Source organism: Habropoda laboriosa, unplaced genomic scaffold (genome assembly GCF_001263275.1).
Source record: "Habropoda laboriosa isolate 0110345459 unplaced genomic scaffold, ASM126327v1 scaffold1111, whole genome shotgun sequence".
Classification (NCBI taxonomy): Eukaryota; Metazoa; Arthropoda; class Insecta; order Hymenoptera; family Apidae; genus Habropoda; species Habropoda laboriosa.
In genome coordinates, this window is record NW_017101204.1 from 1,514 (window position 1) to 24,732 (window position 23,219).

Sequence of the window (23,219 nt, forward strand, 5' to 3'; positions counted from 1 at the left end):
TCGATGTGACCTTGATAGGCATTTGTTTATGATTCTTGATGAAAGTAATCAGTATAACGTAGACCAGTGGTTAAGAAGCATTAGTTTTTATTTACAATTTTTCGTTTCAACAATTCAGTGTTATGGGTAGGAAAAGTGAAGAAATAAATCTGGAGGTCAGAAAAATAATTATTTTTCATTGGAAAAATGGAAAATCCATCAGGAATATTGGAGAAATTGTTTGCAAAAGTTATTCTACAGTGCGATACATTATAAAACGTTACGTAGAAGAAGGACGAGTAGAAAATAAAACAGGCCGTGGTAGGAAAAAGATATTAAATTCTGCAGAAGAGCGATTTGTAGTGAGGAAAGTCAAAGGAGATCCAAAAATGAGTGCTCCTCAAATCAACGCACTTCTTCAAGATTTTTCTGGAAAAGAAGTTTCCCATGAAACAGTTAGAAGAACATTGCGAAATAACGGGTACAACGGCCGCGAAGCAAGGAAGAAACCTTACATAAATGAAATTAACAGAAAGAAAAGAATAGAATTCGCGAAAAACTATATTTCAAAGCCTTCTGAATTTTGGCATAATGTCATCTTTTGCGATGAAAGCAAATTTAAGATTTGGGGCTCCGACGGTCCGCAAAAAGTTTGGCGAAAACCAAACACAGAGTTGCATCCGAAGAATTTGTGTAGTACTGTTAAACACGGGGGCGGTCATATAATGGTTTGGGGCTGCATTAGTTATCATGGTGTGGGTAATCTGCAAATTATTACAGATACAATGGACAAAATAATGTACTTAAATATTTTAAAAGAAAATTTAAAGCAAAGTGCTCAAAAGATGGGGATCTTAAACGTTTTCCACTTTTATCAAGACAACGACCCCAAGCACAAATCGAAAGTAGTGCAAGAATGGCTGTTATACAATTGCCCAAAAATAATGAAAACTCCACCTCAGTCTCCGGATTTAAATCCAATCGAGATGGTATGGAATATATTAGATACTAAAATACGTAAACACTATGATTATTTGTTTGATCAATCGACCACCACCTATATCTACCCCCGTTTTTTTTTCCTTACATAAACAATTTAATCCATCGAAAAGGGCGAGATTCGGTATTAAATTTGATAAATTATGTGAGTCAGAATCAGGTTATTGTTATGACTTTAAAAAATATAGAGGTAGTGATAAAATAAATTCTAATGATAGTGCATCTGAAACTGTTGTCAAAGGGTCACAGTCAGTGTTACACACTGTTGGCAGTGGTACTCTTCACTAAAACTATTTAGAACTTTACGTAACAGTGAAACTAATGCCGTTGGGACAGTACGTTTGAACAGAAAGAATATGTTGAAAGATTTTGTTAAAGCAAAATTAAAAAAGGGAGAATGTAGAATGAGAAGCTGCAATGGAATACTGGCATTAAAATGGAAAGATAAACAAGGCGTTCGTATTATTTCTACAAAACACGAAACAGCAGAAATGACTGAACAAGGCAAAAATTAATTCAATCCTACTTCGAAACCAAAATGTGTCGTTGAGTACAACAAAGGAATGATTGGTATTGATCGGCAAGACCAAATGCTAGCGTGCTTTCCTGTTATGAGAAGATATACGAAAAGATACTGAAAAGTTTTCTTTTACGTGTTTGATATTGCACATATTTAACTCCTACGTTACCAGAATATTAAGGACGAGGACGATTATCGAACGGAGATTTACCACAGAGACTGCACGCGCAACATTGGGGTCATTTTCCCAAGCATATTGACCCAACACCATCGAAATCAAAGCCATCAAGAGCCTGTAAATTATTAATTTTCTGACATTTTTTCAAAACGTTAATAATTTAAAATAAGGATTTATTCAGAAATTCTAATAAAATGTTAGTGATTTATGGTAATTTGTTTTATTATTAAAGTTTACGTTAATCCAATCGTCTTAAGTCATTCCGTCAATCTCAATTTCCCAAATCCTACATATACAAAAAGGAAACGGAATTAAATTAGTGTTTACAGCAAATAAACGTATAGCTACTTTACAGGTAGCCGCAAGATGTTACTTTTTCCCGTTTCGCGAGCGGGTATTTAACACGTTCCCTGCCGCGTGGGGCGTATGCGCCCCACGCTGAACTTTCCGTTCAAGCCATTTTTACCCGCAGGTATTTAATTTAAAGCAGGGTGTAAATTTATTTACAGGGTGTCCCGTAAAGAGTGTAACACCCGGAAATGGGGGGTTGCTGGGGTGACTCTAAACAATTGTTTCCTTGACCAAAATGTTGGTTGAAGCTTCGTTTTTGAATTATTAACGAAAAACACTGGCCAATCAGAGCGCGCGTAGAGCCCGCGCTCAGGCACGAGCGAACAGAGATTCACCCGCGCTCTATCGTGAACAAGCGTACGCGTGAATCTCTAATGAAAGAACCAAGCCGGACTAGACGAGGGTGTAGATTTGGTCTTTATCAGTGAGTCAAATAAGATTTTGGATACCTGGGTCCCGGACTGCGATGGGGACGCGGCTATCTGGATTACCTCGATGGGAATGACTACGATGGGGGGGAGCAGTCCACTGCAGCTGCAAAATCAATGCAAAATCCCCGTTATGGGGCACTGATCGGTGGGATGGAAGGGGTATGCTGGTGGCAAACTTTTGCACCACCAATGAGCTATTTCCGGTTATTGCTAGTGGAGGAAATACGCACGAGAGGGCTGGCCGGGGCTCGGTTATCGACTTTATGATATGCTCGCGCAATATTGCCAGGGAGGCGGGGCCTAGTCGCATACTTACCAAGTACACTGGCTCTGATCACAAGTATGTAGTACACCGTATTTGCCCGCAAGGAGGGCACACCTCTGGACGATGGAGACCCCCACCGGGTACGGTTAGGCCGGGAGATTTTGTCACAGCTGCTGAAGGAGTCTTCGAAAACGATGACGGGTGGCTGGTTGGTTTGGAACCTCAACAGATGGTGAGGGCGGTGGTTGACGCGCTGAGTAGAGCTGCAGAAAAGAGCCGTGGGAGGGTCCCAGATGTCCTGCACAACAAAACGGCAAACTACTGGTGGAACGATAATATAGCGGCGTTTAGAAGAGATGTTTTTAAGGCCAAGAGAAGAGCTGTTAGGCTGAGGGGGAGAAGGGGGATACCCCGCAGTATTTAGAAGCAAAGGACATTTATAAGAAAATCAGAGGAGCCCTAACGAGAGCAATAAAGGAGGTAAAGAAAGCCGCGTGGGCCAAAATGTGTGACATAGTGGACGCGGACGTGTGGAGACGCTTATATAAAACAGTAATGAAGGTCATCAAAGGTGGGAGAGATATACCTAGAATGAATAGCGACACGTCGGTTGGACTTGCCCGCGGTTTGTTCGTGACAGATGCCCAATGCCGGTTCGATGTGGCTATGGTGGATAGCCACGTGGAATTAAGGAAGGAGGTTACGGTTAAGGAGATGCTTGAAGCAGCCGGCAAGGTGAGACCGGGGAAGGTCCGCGGGGTGGACGGGGTTATCACGGAGGCAATCAAAGAGATAGTTGGGCGCTGACGACATCGGGTTGTGCAGCTATTCTCCGGTTGCTTTGGTACGGGAACGTTTCCAAAGCAGTGGAAGATTACCCGGCTTGTTTTCCTACCTAAGAAGAAAGTATTGACGGGGAAGGAATCCGAGTACCGCCCCCTCTGCATGCTTCCAGCCATGGGGAAATGGCTCAAATAGGTAATAAAGGAAAGGATAAACCAAGCCCTGGAAAAAGACGGAGACCTGGCGGTAAACCAGTACGGGTTTAGAAAAAAGCTGAGCACGGTATACGCCATGAGAAGCGTGCTGGAAGTGTGGGACGAAGCCTCGAGGGCGAGGGCGCATTGTCTATTAGTCACGATTGACGTCAAAAACGCGTCCAACTCGCTAAGGTGGCGTGACGTGGTGACAGCGATAGAAGAGAGAGGTTTCCTTCAGTCTCTGAGGAGGCTAATAAGGGTCTACCTGAAAGATAGGGTGGTCGCAGTATAGATGGGGAAGAAATGGAAACATATAAATGTCTACGCGGGAGTCCCACAAGGGTCGGTGATCGGACCCATCCTTTGGAACGTCGTCTGCAATGGGGTAGGAGTGCAAACTGGTTGGCTACGCGGATGACGTGGCTCTGGTCGTAGTAGGTGGCAACACGGACATTGTAAGGCAGAGGGCCCAAGACGCGATGTGCGTCTTATTGGACTGGTATGGGAGTAAGGGGCTCTAAATAGCCCAGCACAAAACCGAAATGGTCCTGTTGACGGGTAGAGAGATTTGGAGAAACTTTGGTATAAGGTTCAGGGATGTGGATGTGGCGTGTAAAGAGGTGGTAAAATATCTGAGACTTTATATTCCCACCAATAGAGTATTCAGAAAGCGCGTGGAGCAGGTAACGATGAGAGCACTTCGGATTGCGAGGACACTCGCCGGGCTCACCCCAAATGTGGGTGGTCCAGGGGTAGTTGCACGAAGGCTGTACTACAGGGTGGCCCAATCGGTAGTACTGTACGCAGCGCCAGCTTGGCACGAAGGCGTTAAATTTAATACTAATGTCAAAAGGTTGAAAATGGTACGGAAGATGGCCCTAACCCGAGTGATAAGGGCCTATAGGTCTACTTTTTTGTCATTGCCGGGGAAATCCCTGGCATCTATTGATCGAGGAAATGAGGAGAATTTATGAAAGGGCGGCCGGCAAGGCCACGGCACGAGGAGTGGGCGAAGAGTCGTGGAGGCCCCCGAGAGAAGCGAGATTATGCGAGAGGAAAGAGAGAAGACCATGGAGGCGTGGCAAGAGGCGTGGATACACTCTGCCTACGGAAGGTGGACTTATAAAATGATCCCAAATGTGAGAAAGTGGGTAGAGGTGTCCGATGGGGTGTGGGAGTTTCACTTCACCCAATTCCTTACCTGGCACGGGTGCTTCAACGCGTTTAGGGAAAAAATTGGAAAGACTGTGTCCCCGAGATGTTAGACGATGCGTACCATACGGTATTTAAATGCACCCGGTGGGATGAAAATCGGGAGAGGTTGGCGGGGGAGCTAGCAGGGCAACCAACAACAATTGGGAGCTGCAAAAAGGCGCTTGCGGGAAAGGATCGTAAGAAGAGGAAGGCGTGGAGAAACTTCGTGAGGGAAATCCTCACGGAAAAGGAAACGCAGGAAAGACGGAGGGAGAGGGACGGGCGTGCAAATGTGCGAGAGTAGCCCCCCCCCCTGCCCCAGATTTCTAGTCAAAATATAGTCATTTTTCTAGTCAGCGGTTTCTGGACATCGCAAGGGATGTTTCTTGGATTAACGTGGGACCTTCCTGCGATGTGACTTTCATTTATTACTGCAACCTATGTATGTCGATTTTGGTTAGATGGTTGTTCTGATTTGTTATATTGCCTCTCTACAGCATTTTATTTCATATGCCATCCTATTTATTTATTTATTAAACTCTGTATATAAATCTATTTTAAGTTTCTACACGCATATATATACACGTATGTATTTAATTATTTAACTGGGACACACACACACACACACAAAAATACCTACCTGTGATACATGAGAAGCGGTCAAAGCGCATCGTAGTCCCCCAGGATGCGGCACTTTTGCGAAGATTTGGCGCACGAGGTACAACATCTAAAAAAGGCGAGCCCCTCGTTGTAACGCCACGCAGTAGTCCCGAGGGGGAAATTCAGCCGGCGCCCAGAAGAGGAAGGGGGAGAGGTTTTACTGGGTAGTAGGAGACATCTTCCTGAGTCCTACAGGACCAGATACACACCTGGTCTGCGTAAACGCATTTCCCCTCCACCGATTAAAAAAAAAGGCTCTCATCTCCTGAAGCCGCCCCACTCTCATCTTCCACTGCACCATCCTCTTCCCCTGCGGACTTTCAAGAATTATTTAAAGAAATTTCCTACTTCGCTAAGAAGGTAATTCCTGTTGTCAAATCCCTCAGTCCAAAATTGGCGGCATGTCACTCCTTTTCCGACAAATTAGAAGTCCTGGTGGAGGCAGTACAGCTTCTATTTTCATATATATTCACGTTCCCTCTTCAATTCCCAGGGGTTATGATGACTTGGAACGCTTGTTCACTGCAATCAAAGACTCTCGAATTGGAAATGTTCACATTTACTAACAATGTAATGGTTGCCACTATCCAAGAAACGTGGCTAACTCCGGGTATCAGTGTTTCTCTGCGCGATTATCATATTGTCAGGAAGGATCGTTGTAGAGGACACCAGGATGGTGGTGTGCCATCCTTATCCATAAAAACATTGGCTTCTGTCGTTTCTCACTGTCCACTCCGGACAATATCGAGGCGATTGCGGTCAAACTAACACAATATAATGTAGTTGTGATTTTTGCTTATTGCACTGATAGGGCATTGGACCAGGGGGCTCCTTTCCCTTTTATCATTGGCACTGACCTCAACGCTAAGCATTCAAGATGGAACAACACTTGCTGCAATTCCAATGGCAGAATTCTTGATGCTCACTTGGGGAGGGGCGCCTATTCTATCTTCTACCCGGACTCACACACACGTTTTGTTCCTTTCTGGAACCCTTCCACCATTGATTTTTTCCTGTCTAATCTGAAGTAGCTGATGACCTTAACTCCGACCATCGTCCTGTCCTGCTTACTCCCATAATGACTAACATGACTGCTACCTCTGTCCCGGTCACTAACTGGGACAAATATCGGCAGTTTTCTGCCAACATTAACCCTTTGGCTACATTTTACGTATCAGAACATCATGCATTTCTTTGGGCATAGTCGCACATGACGTTCTGATACGTCGTTGAAACTAAGACGAGATTTAACTAGTTCATTCTGGTTTATTTCAAAGTAATGCGTATCTGTTGCAGCAGAACAAATAATTTCAGTATTTTGGTGAACCTTGTTTGGGATACACAACCCCATAATGGCAGAAATAGAGAATATATTTTATCAAAGTGATAGCGACAGTTTTAATGAAAGTAGTGATCTTGAACAATCTGATGAAGAATTTTTTAATGATCCTTTAAGGGACGAATGGCACCAGGCCATTGCGGTCGAATTAGGATCGATACTAAAAAACGATACCTGGAAAATCGTTGAGCACCCGAAAAGCGCGAGAGTAATCGGAAGCCGAATCGTTTTGCGAAATAAGTATAAGCCAAACGGTGAAATTGACCGTCGGAAGACGAGGATAGTAGCGCGCGGATTTTCTCAGCGTTACGGAATTGATTTCAATGAAACTTTCGCCCCTGTTGCGCGTTTGGAATCAGTCAGAGTCATGGCTGCTCTCGCGGCTGAAGATACAGTCTGTTTCACAAGAGCGTGGACGCGATATCTGTGAAATTTGATACCCAATACAGCAAAGATTGTGCCAGTCCAAACATACAATGTCTCCTCTAATACGCAATAGCCCCAATTCTCTTAGTATCATTTCTGTCACTGAGAAGTTCAAATCATTTCGAGATGAGTGCCGTATACGCTAAACGATTCGAAGCAGTATTCTTGTGCCAGCACCTGAAAGGGCCAAAAATGAGTGTTAGAAATGCAGCAAAATATCTGCACAAGTCTCGCGAATTTGTAAATAAGTGGGTGCAACGTTATAAAGAGACAAATTGTGTCGATGATCTCCCTGATCGAGGTTCGAAGCGAGCTACGACAAAAAGGGATGATAAAGCAATTCTGCAGCTTTTTTCGAAAAATCCGACACTTTCCTTACGTAAAGCGCAAGCAATGTTAGCAAAAAAGGGCATAAAAATAGGCATAGTAACAATTAAACGTCGGTTGGAAGAAAATAAAGTTGCTTGGCGTAGTACACTTTCGAAGCCGTTGCTTTCAACAAAGCACGTCGGAAAACGGTTGGCGTGGGCACATGAAAACGTTTGTCGTGATTGGAACAATGTCGTGTTCAGCGATGAGGGCTTGGACTCCTATAAAACGAGCCTGGTCTGCCCATGGAAATCCAGTCATCCAAAGAAGCATTAAACACCCAATAAAAGTTCATGTTTGGGGGTGCTTCAACAGTCGGGGTTTCGGAACTTTGTGCGTCTTTACGGATAATTTAAATGCCCAGAAGATGCTTAAACTGTACCAAAGGGGTCTCTTAGTATCGGTGAAACATTGGTTTAAAAGAACCAGAGATCATTGGATACTTCAAGAGGACAACGACCCCAAACATCGAAGCCGCCTTTGTACGGAGTGGAAAACAGCGAATAGTGTCAACGTGTTGGATTGGCCATCTCAGTCCCCCGATGCCAATCCAATCGAAAATGTTTGGTCTCTCATGAAGTACAAACTCCGAGGAAAGCGCATTTTAAAATTGAAGACGCTAGTTCGCCGTATTCGAGAAATATGGAGATCTCTTCCTGTCTCATACGCTGCAAAGCTGGTTGAAAGTATGCCCAGACGTTGTGAAGCAATAATCGCTAATGGTGGTGACTGGACACATTATTAAGCAAGTGCGTATTAGTTCTTTAAATGTACTTTCGACCTAACAACCTTTTTTACAGAAAAGATTTATTTGCACTCAGATATCGCGTCCACGCTCTTGTGGAACAGACTGTAATTTAAAAATTCATCAAATAGACGTGACGTCGGCATACTTGAACGGTAAACTCGACGAAGAAATTTTTATGGAAGTCCCCTGTCACGTTGAGAGAGCCTTAGATATTTTAGCCGAAAACGAAGAGGGGGACAATGATGTAAGGATGAAAGCCATCGAAATGCGACGTAATTTAAGAAGCGGAGATAAAGTTTATTCGATGCGAAGAGCTCTATACGGCTTAAAACGGGCCGGTCGTAGTTGGCATCATCGTTTAGACGAAGAATTAAGAGGGTATGGATTACTTCCGAGCACGGCCGATCCGTGCGTCTATTATCAAGGTCGAGGGGAAGATGGTTCTCGTCTACGTGGACGATATTCTAATAGTCTCGCGCGACCTCGATAAGATAAACGACTTCAAAGGCTATATCGGAAATATATTTGATATCAGGGACTTAGAGGAGATAAAATGCTGTTTAGGAATAGAGTTTAATCGTACCGAGCAATCGATACAATTGCATCAGCGAGGTTACATAAAAGACTTACTGGAACGTTTCGGCATCGTTCCGAGCAATCGATACAATTGCATCAGCGAGGTTACATAAAAGACTTACTGGAACGTTTCGGCATGTCTAATTGTAAACCGATATCGACTCCGTTAGATCTAAGTAAAAGGGTACAAAAGGAACCTGAGGATACGGACGAAAAGGACAAAAATTTACCGTATCGAGAACTCATAGGTTCTCGTTAAGGGGGGAAACCAGTTTAGATGTCTCAAAAAATCGAAATTTTTTTTATTCTATAAATTATTAGTAAAACTATTCAGGAATATGTTCCCAAAGTTTCAAATAAAAATTGCCAGCGGGGCGTCAACAAGGGGATACGCAGATGCCGACTGGGGCAATTGTACGGAAGACCGAAAGTCTTTTACGGGATATTGTTTTGTCCTTGCAGGTGCCGCCGTTTCTTGGGCGTCTAAGAGACAGAAAACCGTAGCTCTCTCTTCCGTCGAAGCGGAGTATATGAGTATGAGCGAGGCCACGAAAGAGGCTATATATTTGCGGCGTTTTCTGCGCACGTTAGGTTTTGAATCACAATCGAGGATTCAATTATATTGCGATAACCAGGGTGCGATTAAACTTGCGGAGAATCCCGTATTTCATAACCGTACGAAACACATTGATGTAAGGCATCACTTTGTTCGCGACGCTTTGAGAGACAAAGCGATAGAGTTAAAGTATGTACCGACCGGCGAAATGGTGGCCGACGTACTCACAAAGGGCCTGCCGGGTCCGAGACATAGGGACTTGTCCGAAAGGCTCGGATTAGATTTTCAAGAGGAAAATGAGCCGTAAAAAGTCCCGTCTCGAGGGGAAGTGTTGTGCCGTCACGCGAATATCGGCTCGGCACTTTGAAGTGCCGCCTCGGTGGCGCGTGCGATCCGGGACTTTTGGTTTAACGGCCGGGCGTGCGTCATCGTCGCGTATAAAGACGGCGGACGAGCCGTCGTCGGTGTGCACAAATATTACATCGCCTGTCGCAGCAAGACATTTGTATCGTTAACAAAACCAAATTGCTAACGCTAACTTGCATGACCATACCTTCTGACCGGTTTTCAGAAAAATCATTAAAAAACCAAAATTGATTCTACCGCTAATGGATGTAAATGGAAACTTCCATTTGTTAGATTTATCAATCAGTTAGATATAACAAAAATTAATCTAAGGCCTTACTAGGAAGTATATATTACTTTTGTATATGTTCGGAGAAATCCGTTTAGCCTTACCACCTCTGTTTAGTAAAGATCTAAATGTTTATGATAGGTGACAAAAGGCCCTTTGGTCCCAAGCGGGGTTGTAGACAATATTAGGGCATTGCGTAGGAGCATTCTCAGTCGGTAGACAGTGCTCTTACCATCAAATAGAAAAGCGAACTTTCCTTATGTCCAATAAAAAGTTTATAGTTTAGATGAAAGGATTATTAATTATTTAACAACCAATAACTCCCATAATCCAATACCATTCAAGTAATGCTGATAAAGCTCAGCTAATAACTGAGCATTTTAACGGGGTTTACTCAGTGGCGTTCTCTGCCGTATCCCTGGTACAAAGTGTTATAAACCAGGAGGTTAGAGGTTTTCATGAAAAGGAATTGGCCTCCCCCAAATATTCCTTACTGCCATGAAGCTCAAATTTAAAAAATCCAGCAGCTGGGACAAGATATCCCCCGACATGATTAAACGTGCTTCTCCTAAAGTTGATGTCCAACTGTACTATATTTTCCGAGCTGGCATTCGTTTGAGTTATTTTCCTTTGGCCTGGAAAATAGCTAAAGTGGTGCCTCTCCCTAAGACAGGTAAAAATCATAAATTGGCCTCAAACTACAGACCTATTAGTCTGTTACCTGTTTTGGCTAAGATTTAAAAAAAAATAATCTACTCAATATTAAACGCACATATCCTAGATAATAATATTCTCATCGATTCACAATTCGGCTTTAGAGCCCAGCACTCCTGCATACATCAGCTGTTACGCACAGCCCAGTTCCATATTCACCACGGTAACACGAACCGTTATTCTGCAATGGTCCTTCTAGACCAGTGGTTCCCAAAGTGGTCCCCCAGGGGTCCTTGGAACCGCTGAGGGGGTCCGTGGCAAATTAAAATTGTAACAACCGTCAACGAAGACGGCGACAAAAATTTACATTCCGCGAGAGGAAGTGACAGTTAGTGTAGCCGCCCTAATAAGGGCTCAGAGTTCCCAGGCAGATGCCTATAACCTCTATCAAGCTTTAAGAATCTACGCACCAGCCAGCCACAGCCCCGAGATGGGCGATGGAAAAATCCAGCCACGCCGCTGAGCGTTTTCAGCGGATGAGCCCTTTCGTTACGTTGCCAGTCAAACCGAGCAAATACCCCGACGTCGACTGCCACCGCATCCACGGGGAACCACGGGAAGGCGGACTCACCAGTACACGCAAGTACTGCGCTCTGACCCTGTTACAGGCGAGAGGAAAAATAAGGAAAGGTATTGGATGGGATGGAATAAGAAGATGGTGGGGAAAGGGTTTGTAGCTCAGGATGCCGGGGGTTCGCCAAGCCCCGGGTGTCCGAAAACACCCCCCTGCGGGGATCGAGGAAGTGACAGGGACGATTCTCTATCCTTGCAAATAATCGCGAAGCGATAGAAGCTTTCAGAACAATCTAGTTCTCGCTTTGCGCGGGAAGCCACTTAGCGACGCGACTTGTTGATAAGCCGCGCTTCATTAGCAACGGTCAAATATAAATATCAGACGCGGCCAGACATTCTTGCATTCATTCTTGCGCATTCTTGCTCATTCACAGTCAGGCTACCGTCCAGTTCAGTTCACTCTTTGCGCTCTGCGTTCTGCCCCTGCTAGTATTTCTTGCATTAGCAAAGTATAGTATATCTACCCGGTACTGGCCCAGCACTACATCACTGAAGGACGAAACTACCAGGACGTCTACTACCAAGGAAACGCCAATTTGGCGTAGGCACTTCCACTGTGGGTCCGAACGACGCTCGGACAATCATCACCCCGTCGCCACATGGTGAGTCAATTCCCGTTACTGCCAGGAGCAACAAGAAACCAAAGATTTCTGAACCATCGTGTTCATACGCTAACGTTTCTACAAAGAATCGTTTTGATATATTCAACTCGAATCCTGCCTGCGCTGAGCTATTCTCAGAACTTTCTAGTGGCTTAAATAACAACGATCCCGACCTTCCCAATTCTAATGCTAACATCAACACCAAACCGCGTTCCTTCCGCCCTCCCCCCATTTACATCAAAATTGATCCTAAAGATGTCATTAAATTCGGCAATGAGTTAAGCGCCAGTATTGGTGAAAAGAATTATTACTTAAAATTCATCCGTGATCAAGTTAGGATCAATTTTAATAATATAGATGCTTTTACCGCTGCTAAACAGGCTTTTCTTGAAGCCGGGCTAAAATTTCATACGTATTCCCTCCCTTCTGAAAAGAACTTCAATGCCGTCTTAAAAGGTTTGCCCCTCGTTCAGCCCTCTGAAGTTCTAGACGAACTCAGGCAAAATAATCTCAGCCCCTTAAGCTGTGTAAATTTCAATAATCAAACTTCCTACCCCATTTTCAAAATTTCTTTACCTCCCTCCACGACTCTGGCTCAAATTCGGAAAATTAGTTTTTTATTCCACGTAAGAATTTATTGGAAAAAGTACAGAAACGGACGTAACTACACCCAATGCTTCAAGTGTCAATGCTACGGGCAGGCTCCTGGCAATTGTTACAAGAGTCAAAAATGTGTTAAATGTGGCGGTAACCACACTTCTAAAGATTGTGTAAGCACAGCTTAAATGAATTTAACACAGGATAGTGTGGTATCCAAAAATGTATTAAACTATAGTTCTAAGCGACTGCTAAGTGCTTCGGTGTCCGTCTCGCTCGACGGCTATTTCCAGAGTGTCCTTTGAGTGTCCTCCGAAAAACCGTTGGAGCCCCCTTGTTCGACTTTCCGGGGAAAGGGCTTAGCTTATGGAACCCTCAGGTACCCGCACGCTGGGAGCACGAGGCTGTTAGGGACTTGCCAGATGATCTCCCGGCCGAACCCTGACGAGCTGGCTCTTGCTGCCGTTGATTTCGTCCCGAGGGGCGGGATCAACGGCGGTGAGTCAGGGGAACGATGGGCCATCACTGAAACGACACCACTACTTAGCCGATGTTCGCCAAACCGGAACTCGTCCTGAGGCGAGGCCCGGAGCGGCGAACTTCGGCGAGGTGGTAGGGCCCGACACAGTCAAATCCACTCACTTCACATCCACGCGGGGCTCCTGAGCCTCTTCTCGGCTGAAAAGGCGGGAAAGAGGGCGAACGAGGTGAGTGGTAACTGTGTGAATGTGGACGAATGAATGTGGCTGCAGCTGGTGCCTGGCGGATATTCCTGTCAGACTAACCAAGGGGGGAGTAGTTGCCCCCCGACCGGGGTACCTGGGTGAAGTCTGTATCCGACCTCTGGCCTAATAATAAGGGTAAACGTAAGTCCGACCGCTCCCCAGGTACTGATTGGAGCCTCTGACAGGGTTGAAACTAGGTTAGCTGGGCGCAGAGTGTGGAGGATTACCTGGTCAGTATTTCCTCATACCCCGCGCCGTGGGGGGAAAACCGCGGCAACGTCTAGCACGAGGTTTTGGTGAGTCGTCGGATAGGATCCGGCAGCGCCCACTCGATAGACGTAAAACCTTTTGCATCATTGTGGCGCGGGCCTACCCTCTCGATAGGGTTGACCATCCGACAAGCCCGCTTCTCGGGCTTCGACACATTTAACTAGGGTCTACTATTGCGGGGGATAGTACCCCCACCGCGGTGGGGGTCCCATGATGGGCGAACCCCAGCCAAGAAATGTGGACTTGGTTTACATTTGCTTCTCTTATTTCATTCATTCTTCCCGCTCATTCCGTTCACTCATTCATTCGTTCTTTTTTCTTTTAACTAATTTAACTAATTTAATGTCTTTCAAATTAATATTCTTCAATTTTTCGTAGCAGTAAGGATTATTTAGCCCTCGAGGCGTATACCTGCCGCCTAACCCTCGAGATATACCAAATAAGTACATTTTTATTAGAAGGCCGTTAGCCGTTTCGTAGCGACAGTAACTTTATGATACCACGGCAATCGTAGTTCTTTTTGCCTTGCCTTTTATAAACTTGTTTTTTCGAGATAGAAGCTTCGTCCCTTTGTTCGGTAAATTTTCATACATATGGTCACCAGAGCCGAAGCGTTTCTTAAGGCTATTGTCTGCTACAATCATTGTTAGAGACATTCGGAATTTCCCCGTGCGTCACTCAAGGGTATGATCGGTACCTGAGAGTGACGAATGGTCTGGGGGGTGGCATTTTTGCTTAGTTTCTCCCCTTTAATTTTAACCAATAGGTAGTGTCAGCCACCCTTCCCCACCACTATCGAAACATGAATTCCACCTATCCGAGTGTCTCACCCCCGCGATGCGGTTTGTTCGGAGGCATCGACGGGATCTTTTTAAAAACGAAAAGTTAGTTAGACACAAGACATAGAAGCACGAACATTGAACGTTAAATAAATAGTACATTAGATGTGATAGTCAAGGAAAATAAAATATAAGTTATACAGTCCACTAGAGTTAAACTATTCGCACAAAGTTAATTCGGCGTGCGAAGTACGAGTTGCGCTGTTGTACGCAACAGACAGAACGTACGCGACAGAAGTCAACAAAGAAAAAATTCGGTACATTTTACAGTTTTTCTTTGATAAAGGAGAAAATGCAAGCCAGGCGGCTGAAATTGTGAATGGTGTTTATGGTGCCGATACTGTAACAGCCAATTACGTGCAATTTTGGTTTCGTCGATTCCGTTCAGGTATTTTTGATGTTAAAGATGCACCTCGCACAGGTGGGCCCGTCGTCGAAAATGTCGATAAAATCACAGAAATAATCGAAGTTGACCGGCATGTTAGCAGTCGTAGCATCGCCCAGGAGCTAAAGATCGACCATAAAACAGCTTTAAACCATTTGCACAAAGCTGGATTCAAAAAGAAGCTCGATGTTTGGGAGCCACACCAATTAACACAAAGAAACATGATGGATCGAATTTCCATCTGCGAAGCCTTGGCCAAACGGAATGAAATCAACCCATTTCTTAAACGGATGGTGACTGGGGATGAGAAATGGGTCACATATGACAACATTGTGCGAAAACGATCGTGGTCAAAGCGCGGTGAAGCAGCTCAAACGGTGGCCAAACCAGGGCTAATGGCCAGGAAAGTTCTGCTGTGCATTTGGTGGGACTGGAAAGGAATCATTTATTATGAGTTGCTTCCATATGGCCAAACACTAAATTCGGATCTCTACTGTCAACAACTGGACCGTTTGAAGCTGGCGATTGACCAGAAACGGCGAGAATTGGCCAACAGGAGAGGTGTTGTGTTCCATCAGGACAATGCCAGGCCACACACGTCTATAATGACTCGCCAGAAACTCTGGGAGCTTGGTTGGGAAGTTCTGATGCATCCACCAACGCGAAGGAGACATCAGGACCTGTGGAGCAGGTAACGGCGGCATTGGAAGAAATGGCCGTCGGGAAGGAGGCGGAACCTCGACCAGAGAGAATGACACTCAGGAAGAGGAAGAAACTAGCGGTGCAGCCCTCGCAGGAGGGAGGTGACGCGGAGGGGGTGGTCTCCAAACCTGTCTGCGTGGAGGAGGTGCCTTTAGAGCGGACGCCTTTAGGGCGGAGATCTTCCCCAGCAGAGCGGTCCGCCCGCCTCTTGGTCAACCGGCAGTGCCGGAGAAAAAGGCGAAGACGTCGCCTGCGACTCAGCCGCAGGCGGAGCCGCCAAACAAGAAAGGGCATGGGGGCAAGAAACATGAGAGGAAGACGCCCCCCAGCCAGGAAACCATCAACACCCGGCAGCCGGCTGCGCAAAAGGGGGCGGCGACCAAGCTCGCCCCTCTGCCGCAGCAAGCAAGCTGGGCACAAGTGGTTGGGAGGAAGGAGGCTGTCTCTGATAGAGCGGGGGGCCGGTTTCGTCGCGGCACAGTGGGGGAAGCTAGCGGTGATATGGTGTTATGCCCCGCATCGCCTCAACTTAGTTGAGTTCGAGGAACTTCCGGGCGGAGTGGGGGCGTGTCTCAGACGCTGCCTGCTCCGTCCGGTGCTAGTCCTGGGGGATTTTAACGCCCACTCCACAATGTGGGCGTCACCCAGGACCGACAGGCGAGGCGGGGCCGTTGAGGATTGGACGCCAGAGGCGAAGCTTCGGCTGTTGAATCGAGGCTCCACGCCTACGTTCGTGCGGCAGTAGGGTACGTCCATCGTTGACTTATCGTGGACAACGCCTGCTGCCGTGCGGCGTGTGACGGGATGGAGGGTGGGGGAGGAGGAGGAGTCTTTAAGTGACCACCTCCACATCTTTTTGGATGTCTCCACCGCCCCACAAAGACCATCCCGCCCCGCCACCGGGGGGCCCTATCACCGCGGTGGGCGCTGGGGCGCCTAAACAAGGACGCCCTGATGGCTGCCGTCCGGGTCGTGGGCTGGGTTGCTAATAGCAAGCCCGGCCCCGTCGACGCCAGGGAGGGTTCGGAGTGGTTCCGGGAGCACATGACGGCTGTTTGTGACGCCGCCATGCCCCGGGCCAGGGCCCTCCCGAAGCGGGTGGCGGACTGGTGGTCGGTGCAGATCGTAGACTTGCGAAATGTCTGCGTGAGAGCCCGACGCCGGTACGCCAGAGCCCGCAGAAGACGGCGGCGCGACGAGGCACGGACGGCAACGTTGTATGGGGAATACCGTGAAGCGACGGTTTCCCTGCAGCGGGCCATCAAAGATGCCAAGGCCTGGGCATGGAAAGAGCTCCTCGGCTCTCTCGACCGGGACCCCTGGGGGCGCCCATACCGAATGGTATTAGGCAATCTGTGCCCCTGGGCACCCCCGGTCACGGAGGGCCTCGACCCCCAGGTCTTGGACCGGGTCGTGGACACTTTGTTCCCACCCGCGGGGGACGCGTCGCGACCCGGTCCCGTGGACGATGCGGACCATGTCCATTGGTCCGCCGACCTGGGGGTCACGGAAGAGAAGCTGGCCGAAGCTGTTCATAGAATGGCGTCCAGGAACACCGCTCCTGGCCCCGACGGCATCCCCGGCCGAGCCTGGTCCTTGGCGATGGGCGTCCTGGGCGAACCCCTGCTGGCGCTATTCGACAGCTGCCTGCGGGAGGGCGAGTTCCCCCCACTGTGGAAGAGGGGAAGGCTCGTCCTCCTCAGGAAGAAGGGCAAGCCCGCGGACACGCCTTCCGCGTACCGCCCCATATGTTTGTTGGACGAGACGGGCAAGCTCTTCGAGCGTATAATAGCTGCCCGCCTCGCCAGGCGCCTGTCCCGTGTGGGGCCCGACCTGAGCGAGGCGCAGTTCGGGTTCCGGGAGGACCGATCCACGATCGACACGATCAGTCACGTCAGGGCCCTCTTGGACTTGGCTGTATCCCGGGGTGGGGTGGCGTTGGCGGTATCACTCGATATCGTCAACGCGTTTAACACCCTGCCCTGGGAGGCCATCAGGGGGGCGCTCGTCTACCATCGAATGCCCCCCCACCTCAGGGGGATCGTCGGGTCCTACCTGGGGGGCAGGTGCCTGGAGTATCGTGGGCGGTACGGTGTGCGGAGGGAGAAGGAGGTCGAGAGGGTTGTCCCGCAGGGGTCCGTATTGAGCCCCCTGCTATGGGACATCGCCTACGACAGTGTCCTGCGAGTAGCCCTCCCCCCTGGCGTCGGCGTCACGTGTTACGCTGACGACACGCTGGCGCTGGCGACCGGGGGTAGCCTGAGGAGGACGATGAGGATAGCGAAGGCAGGGGTGGCCTGCGTCGTCGCCGGCATCCACAGACTGGGGCTCCGTGTGGCACCCGATAAGACCGACTATGGCCCTCGGCAGGGTGTGCTGTCCCGGTTCTGGATGCGGGTGGGTGAGGCCTACGTCGAGGTGGGGGCGGTACTCAAGTACCTGGGCCTCACCCTCGACCCTCGCTGGCGTTTCGGGGCTCATTTCGGCCGCCTGGTCCCCCGAGTTGATAAGGCGGCAGCGGCCTTGGCGTGCGAAGTATGGCACTATACGGGTCACCGGTTTGGGCGCGCGACCTGACCACCAGCAAGCGGAGCAAAGACTTGCTCGTATTTTTTGTTTCATATACAACTGTATAATTACAACGTTGCCACTTGTCCGAGTTTTAGTTTGAGATGAATTTCCGTTCGGTTTGATACTTTGTTTCTTATTTGATTAATACATTGTAATTTTGTTTTTGTTTTTCATGGATTTGTATGTCTGTAACTATAGCTTAATAAAAATTAGTCAATCGCTCATTTAATTTGTGCTCTACATTAATTATCCCTTCATAAAACAAAAATATGCAAATGTCCGAGTTTTACTTTGAGCCACTGTATATATACAAAAGAGTTTAAGTTTATTTCACCATTCCTCACTTTCCATAACCCCCTCTTAAACATTTGAACCGGACAAATATATGCCGATTATTCGAAACAAATTACAAAAAGGTGAAATATCATTTCGATCGACTGAAACTCTACTCTAAAATGGCAGGATAAAAGAGAAGTTTGGATGTTGACCAGGTTACATTACGCTGATATCGTAGACACTGTTACGTCCGTAACCTCCAAGCCTAGCGACCCTCTCTTGTCTTCGGGGAAACCATAGAAATTCTACAACGGTCACACACTCTGTATTCACCAAAATTCCTTCGGGCAGTTACAGCGAAAAGCCACTCAAGGGTAGTGCAATAAATCAGAGGAAACCATAGAAATTCTATAACGGTCACACACTCTGTATTCATCAAAATTCCTTCGGGCAGTTACAGCGAAAAGCCACTCAAGGGTAGTGCAATAAATCAGCTAAGAACCGGGCGCGTCACTCGACACTATTCGAAGATGCCCGTGGGCGGAGTGCCACGCGTTTGGTTCATGTCTTCGACATCCTTCGATGCCCCAAAAAAGGGGCAATTGTCTAAACTTGGGTAGGCTCGCTGTACTGTCCGGAAAATTCCCAAACTATCTATCCTTGTCTCAATCTTTCCTCCTCTAACCCATTTCCACCACCCTGAGGACAGGAGAGGGAAGCAGCTTAAAAAGCCAACGCGCTTCCAGCGCGGACACTCAGTTGTATATTCTTGCATCAAGAAACGCCTCGGTACAGAAACCGATAGTCAATAAACTTGTGTGAATTAAATCTTGCCGTAGTCACTGTCACCACCCCTATCCCAGGTAAACTCCTTGAATGTACTGACCGAAACCAGGGGCCCTGAGGTACGTACCAACACACAGAAACTTCATTACCGAACAAAATTACCGACAAAAAAACCGACATGTGTTCAAGACTACAATCGATTTATGGGTGCTGTCGATAAGACTGATATGGTAAACATTAAATAAAACGACATCAAACACATTTCTGGAATTTTACGCCTTTAACCAACCCGAAACGAAGGAGATCTCAACCGTTACGGCCCGTTCCGTAACATAGAGGTTTATCTAGAATCAGATTAACACATTTTTCTGCACTTTTTATTTGGGGTCTGTCATGACCCCAATATACCAGTTACGTTTGCGAAAAGCATTACATATACCACTTAAGGGTTAAATTAAAGTCGTTGAAGCTCTAAAAAGGACAACACTTAAATGATAAAACGAGCAACGAACGGAAGAAGCGATGTCTCATGTTGAAACGGAGACACGGTGCTCAGTTCCACAAATGAATACTATTTCCCGACGAAAAATATTTTAATATCGAGCAAGCCTACAACATCCAAAACGACAAAGTGCTTTCTCCTGGATCCTCGGAAGCGAATAAAAAAGGTCGCACCGTTTCACGCACCCAAAAACCTGCAGCAGTCGTGGTTTGTGCAGGAGTGACCACCAGAGACAAAAATGACCTGATTTTCATTGAAAATGGAGTCAAAATTAATACCAACAACTACATTAGCACTGTTTCGGAAGCCATTGTAGTTCCGTGGGCACAGCAACAATTCCAACGACAACCCCGGATTTTTCAACAGAATTCTGCACTCGCTCATAGTGCTAAGGCAACTCAGGATTTCTTCAAAATCCATTTTCCGGAGTATGTCTCACCCAAAGAATGTCCGCCATATTCACCCGATTTGAATCTGTTGAACTATTCTACCTGGGGCATTCTTGAGGCAAAGGCTTGTGCTGAACCTCACAACTCGGTGGAGTCGTTAAAGCGCGATTTGAAGAAAGTGTGGAACGAAATTGACGAAAATACGCTGCGTGGAGCGATCGATCAATTTTCGAAGCGCCTCGAGCCCTGTATAAAGGCAAATCGAGGTCGTTTCGAAAAAACCTTATGTAACGTAAATTTTATAGTTTTGTCATTGTTGTTATTGGTTTTGTTTCGTTTTAGTAAATAAAAATTTGGTTACAAGGCATGATTGCACATGATTGTAGAAAGTTTCCAAACTTTTGCTACACCTTCTATAACATGGATGAGAGTGGGCTCGTGTGAAAGGCTCTTCCCGACAAAAACACTTGTAGGAGACAAAGAAAGAAACATAAGTGGCTACAAACTTCGAAAGGGTAGAATTACTATCGGACTATGCCGCAAACGTATTAAGCAGACATAAAATGATCTATTCCTGTATTACATAGCAGTAACCGAGAATCTGCTATTGTTCCCTTCATTTCGTATTAATGCCATAACTTTTTAATAAAGCTTTAAAATACCTATGCTTGTATAACATTTTTTTCTTATTTCGACCCATAGAATATACTGACAACGTTTAAAACTTTGGACACCCTGTATAAATATAAAAATCCAAGGGCTTTGAAACATGAAGTTTCCTCCTTCCATTTAAAAATCACAAGCGAATGCTACTAGGATGGATATTGTGTTTAGATGGGTTTGGAAACTGTTAGTTTTACTAGTAAACCAAACAAAAACTAATCTCTTATTCTCTTGATGAACGGAGATACCGTTTCTCACACTGTTTATGTGAGTAAGGTGATAACGCACCCCTGTTAGATGAGATCTGTACGGGAATATCAAGATTGCTATTGGATAATTGTGATGGCCATAAGGTTTCACCAGAAACACAGGAAGATAAATATTTAAAAATTATATATTTACCGCCCAATACATCTCTTATTCACCCAATGGATCATGGAATTATAGAAAAAACAAAAAGAGTTTTCCGCCACAAAATCTTACAGCGTGTTCTAACGTATGAAAAATGAGTGAACGAATTTCATAAGGACTACACATTACAAAACTGGTCGGAAATGACACAAAGCAATATCAAAAACGCATGGAACAAAATTATATGGCCTATTTATTCCTTCGAATCACCTGTAATCTACAGCAGAACTTAAATCTCATTGACAAAACATTATAAGTGTTATCATAAGAGAAAAATGTACGCAGATCTGTTCGCGCCTAGAGATCAATTTAATAGCATCGTCTTATAAGATATGAAAAGCCATTAAATTTTTATTACAAACATTTTTCTATATCTGCTATAGTTTTAAAGATATACAGGGAAATAAAGTATCACTTGTCTTTATTCAAGGGCTGCTTTCACCCCGAAGAATCGAAAAATTCTCTTCAGGTCCCCTACAAACCTGCAAAGTTTCAAAACAATTGGAATTTTCGGGTTACCGAAGTTCCCTTGTAAGTAAGCATCGATGAGACATCCGTACCTTGCACCATTACTCAAAATCGACCAGATAGACACCCCCGAAGACAAATAACTGTAAAACAGCTCCACTACCACATGTATAAAACCAACCGAAATCAAGAATGAAGGTTAGAATTATTTTTAAACCTTTCAAGGTTTTAAGCCACTTAGTCACATTTGGCCGCCAGACCGAGATGCCGACGTGCGGAAGACCGCAATATACCCCCCGTGGACTCACCAGCGCGACACTCGGACAATAGGTCCCAAAAACACTCGGTACCATGAAACATTCGTTACCGGGGGTCTCCCAAAAGGTCACAGTTTTCGTCGACCAATAGCAGAACACACCACGTTTTCCACCTCCATAACACAACCACCAATCAGAACCAACCTAATCCCTATATATACATCTACACACCTCAAAACCGAACATTAACAGTACAACGAGTGCACGAGACACATCGTCAAAAAAAAAAGAATAACCGAATTTCAACTAAACATCTATCAACGAACCGAAAGCAAATCATCTATCAACCATCTACCTCAACGAACCGAAAGCAAAGCATCTATCAAACATCTAAATCAACGAACCGAAAGCAAATCATCTATCAACCATCTACCTCAACGAACCGAAAGAAAAACATCTAATAAAAAACATCTAACCCAACAACAAAGTTTCATTCCACCTCGAACCAGCAAGAACTATCATCAACCTGCGCCAGAACTCCTGGTCATAACATTTGATCAAATTCCACGACGTAACAGGTTTAGGAGTTAGTTTGTAGTTTTTAATAACTCAAATTAACGGCCTACACCCGTGACAATTTAAATTTCTGAAAATATACTATTTGTATCGCCCGCGCATAAGTTTAGTTCACGTTACGTAAGTGAAACTAAATGGCACTACCACCGCCTAGCATTAGACTGGCCATAGTCAGTAATTTATCTCTGGTCAGTACGTAGTTAGATTTGTGAGAGTAAGCAAGTGCCTACAGCTTCAAACAAAATATTGTGAGCCCATGTCTCAAAAAACGAAATACGCTCGTGGCTATTTGCCAGGGTATCTGAAGATGGGTTTCATAGAATCTGTTGTTGACGTTGAATGCGTCAGAAAAAATCAACGCGGAACGGTCAATCCGCGTAAGTGGAGAGATGGGTGCATACATTTCCATTTAAAAAAATAATGCAATTCTTGATTTCACATGCACCATTGCACTTCTTAAAAAAACATGGTCCTGCGGATGTAGCGCTCTTTGAACAATTTACCTTTCCCCTTTGACATTTTTCTGTAACGGAGTTATAACATGTAACAGTTGCGTCGACCACCCTGCATACATTTCGTTATTTTTGTGTGTTGTTCGTCATATTTTAATTATATTAGTTAAGTTAATCATATTTTTGTTGAAAAAAAATCTACATGAAAATGATTTTTTATATTTGTACATATATTTTTTAGTTACTTTTTGGTATT

The 23,219-nt window shown here is 45.8% G+C and overlaps 1 protein-coding gene across 1 annotated transcript; it reads right to left on the bottom strand.

Moving 5' to 3' along the window:
* Positions 1 to 2,532: 2,532 nt before the first annotated feature.
* On the bottom strand, positions 2,533 to 5,784 carry LOC108578080. The gene is made up of 4 exons (XM_017941334.1): positions 5,767 to 5,784; positions 5,538 to 5,624; positions 2,775 to 3,021; positions 2,533 to 2,561 (listed from the first exon to the last, which is right to left on the bottom strand). Exons 2-4 carry the CDS (start codon positions 5,622 to 5,624, stop codon positions 2,533 to 2,535), a joined length of 363 nt encoding a protein of 120 aa, XP_017796823.1. The 5' UTR covers positions 5,767 to 5,784.
* Between the last annotated feature and the right edge of the window lie 17,435 nt (positions 5,785 to 23,219).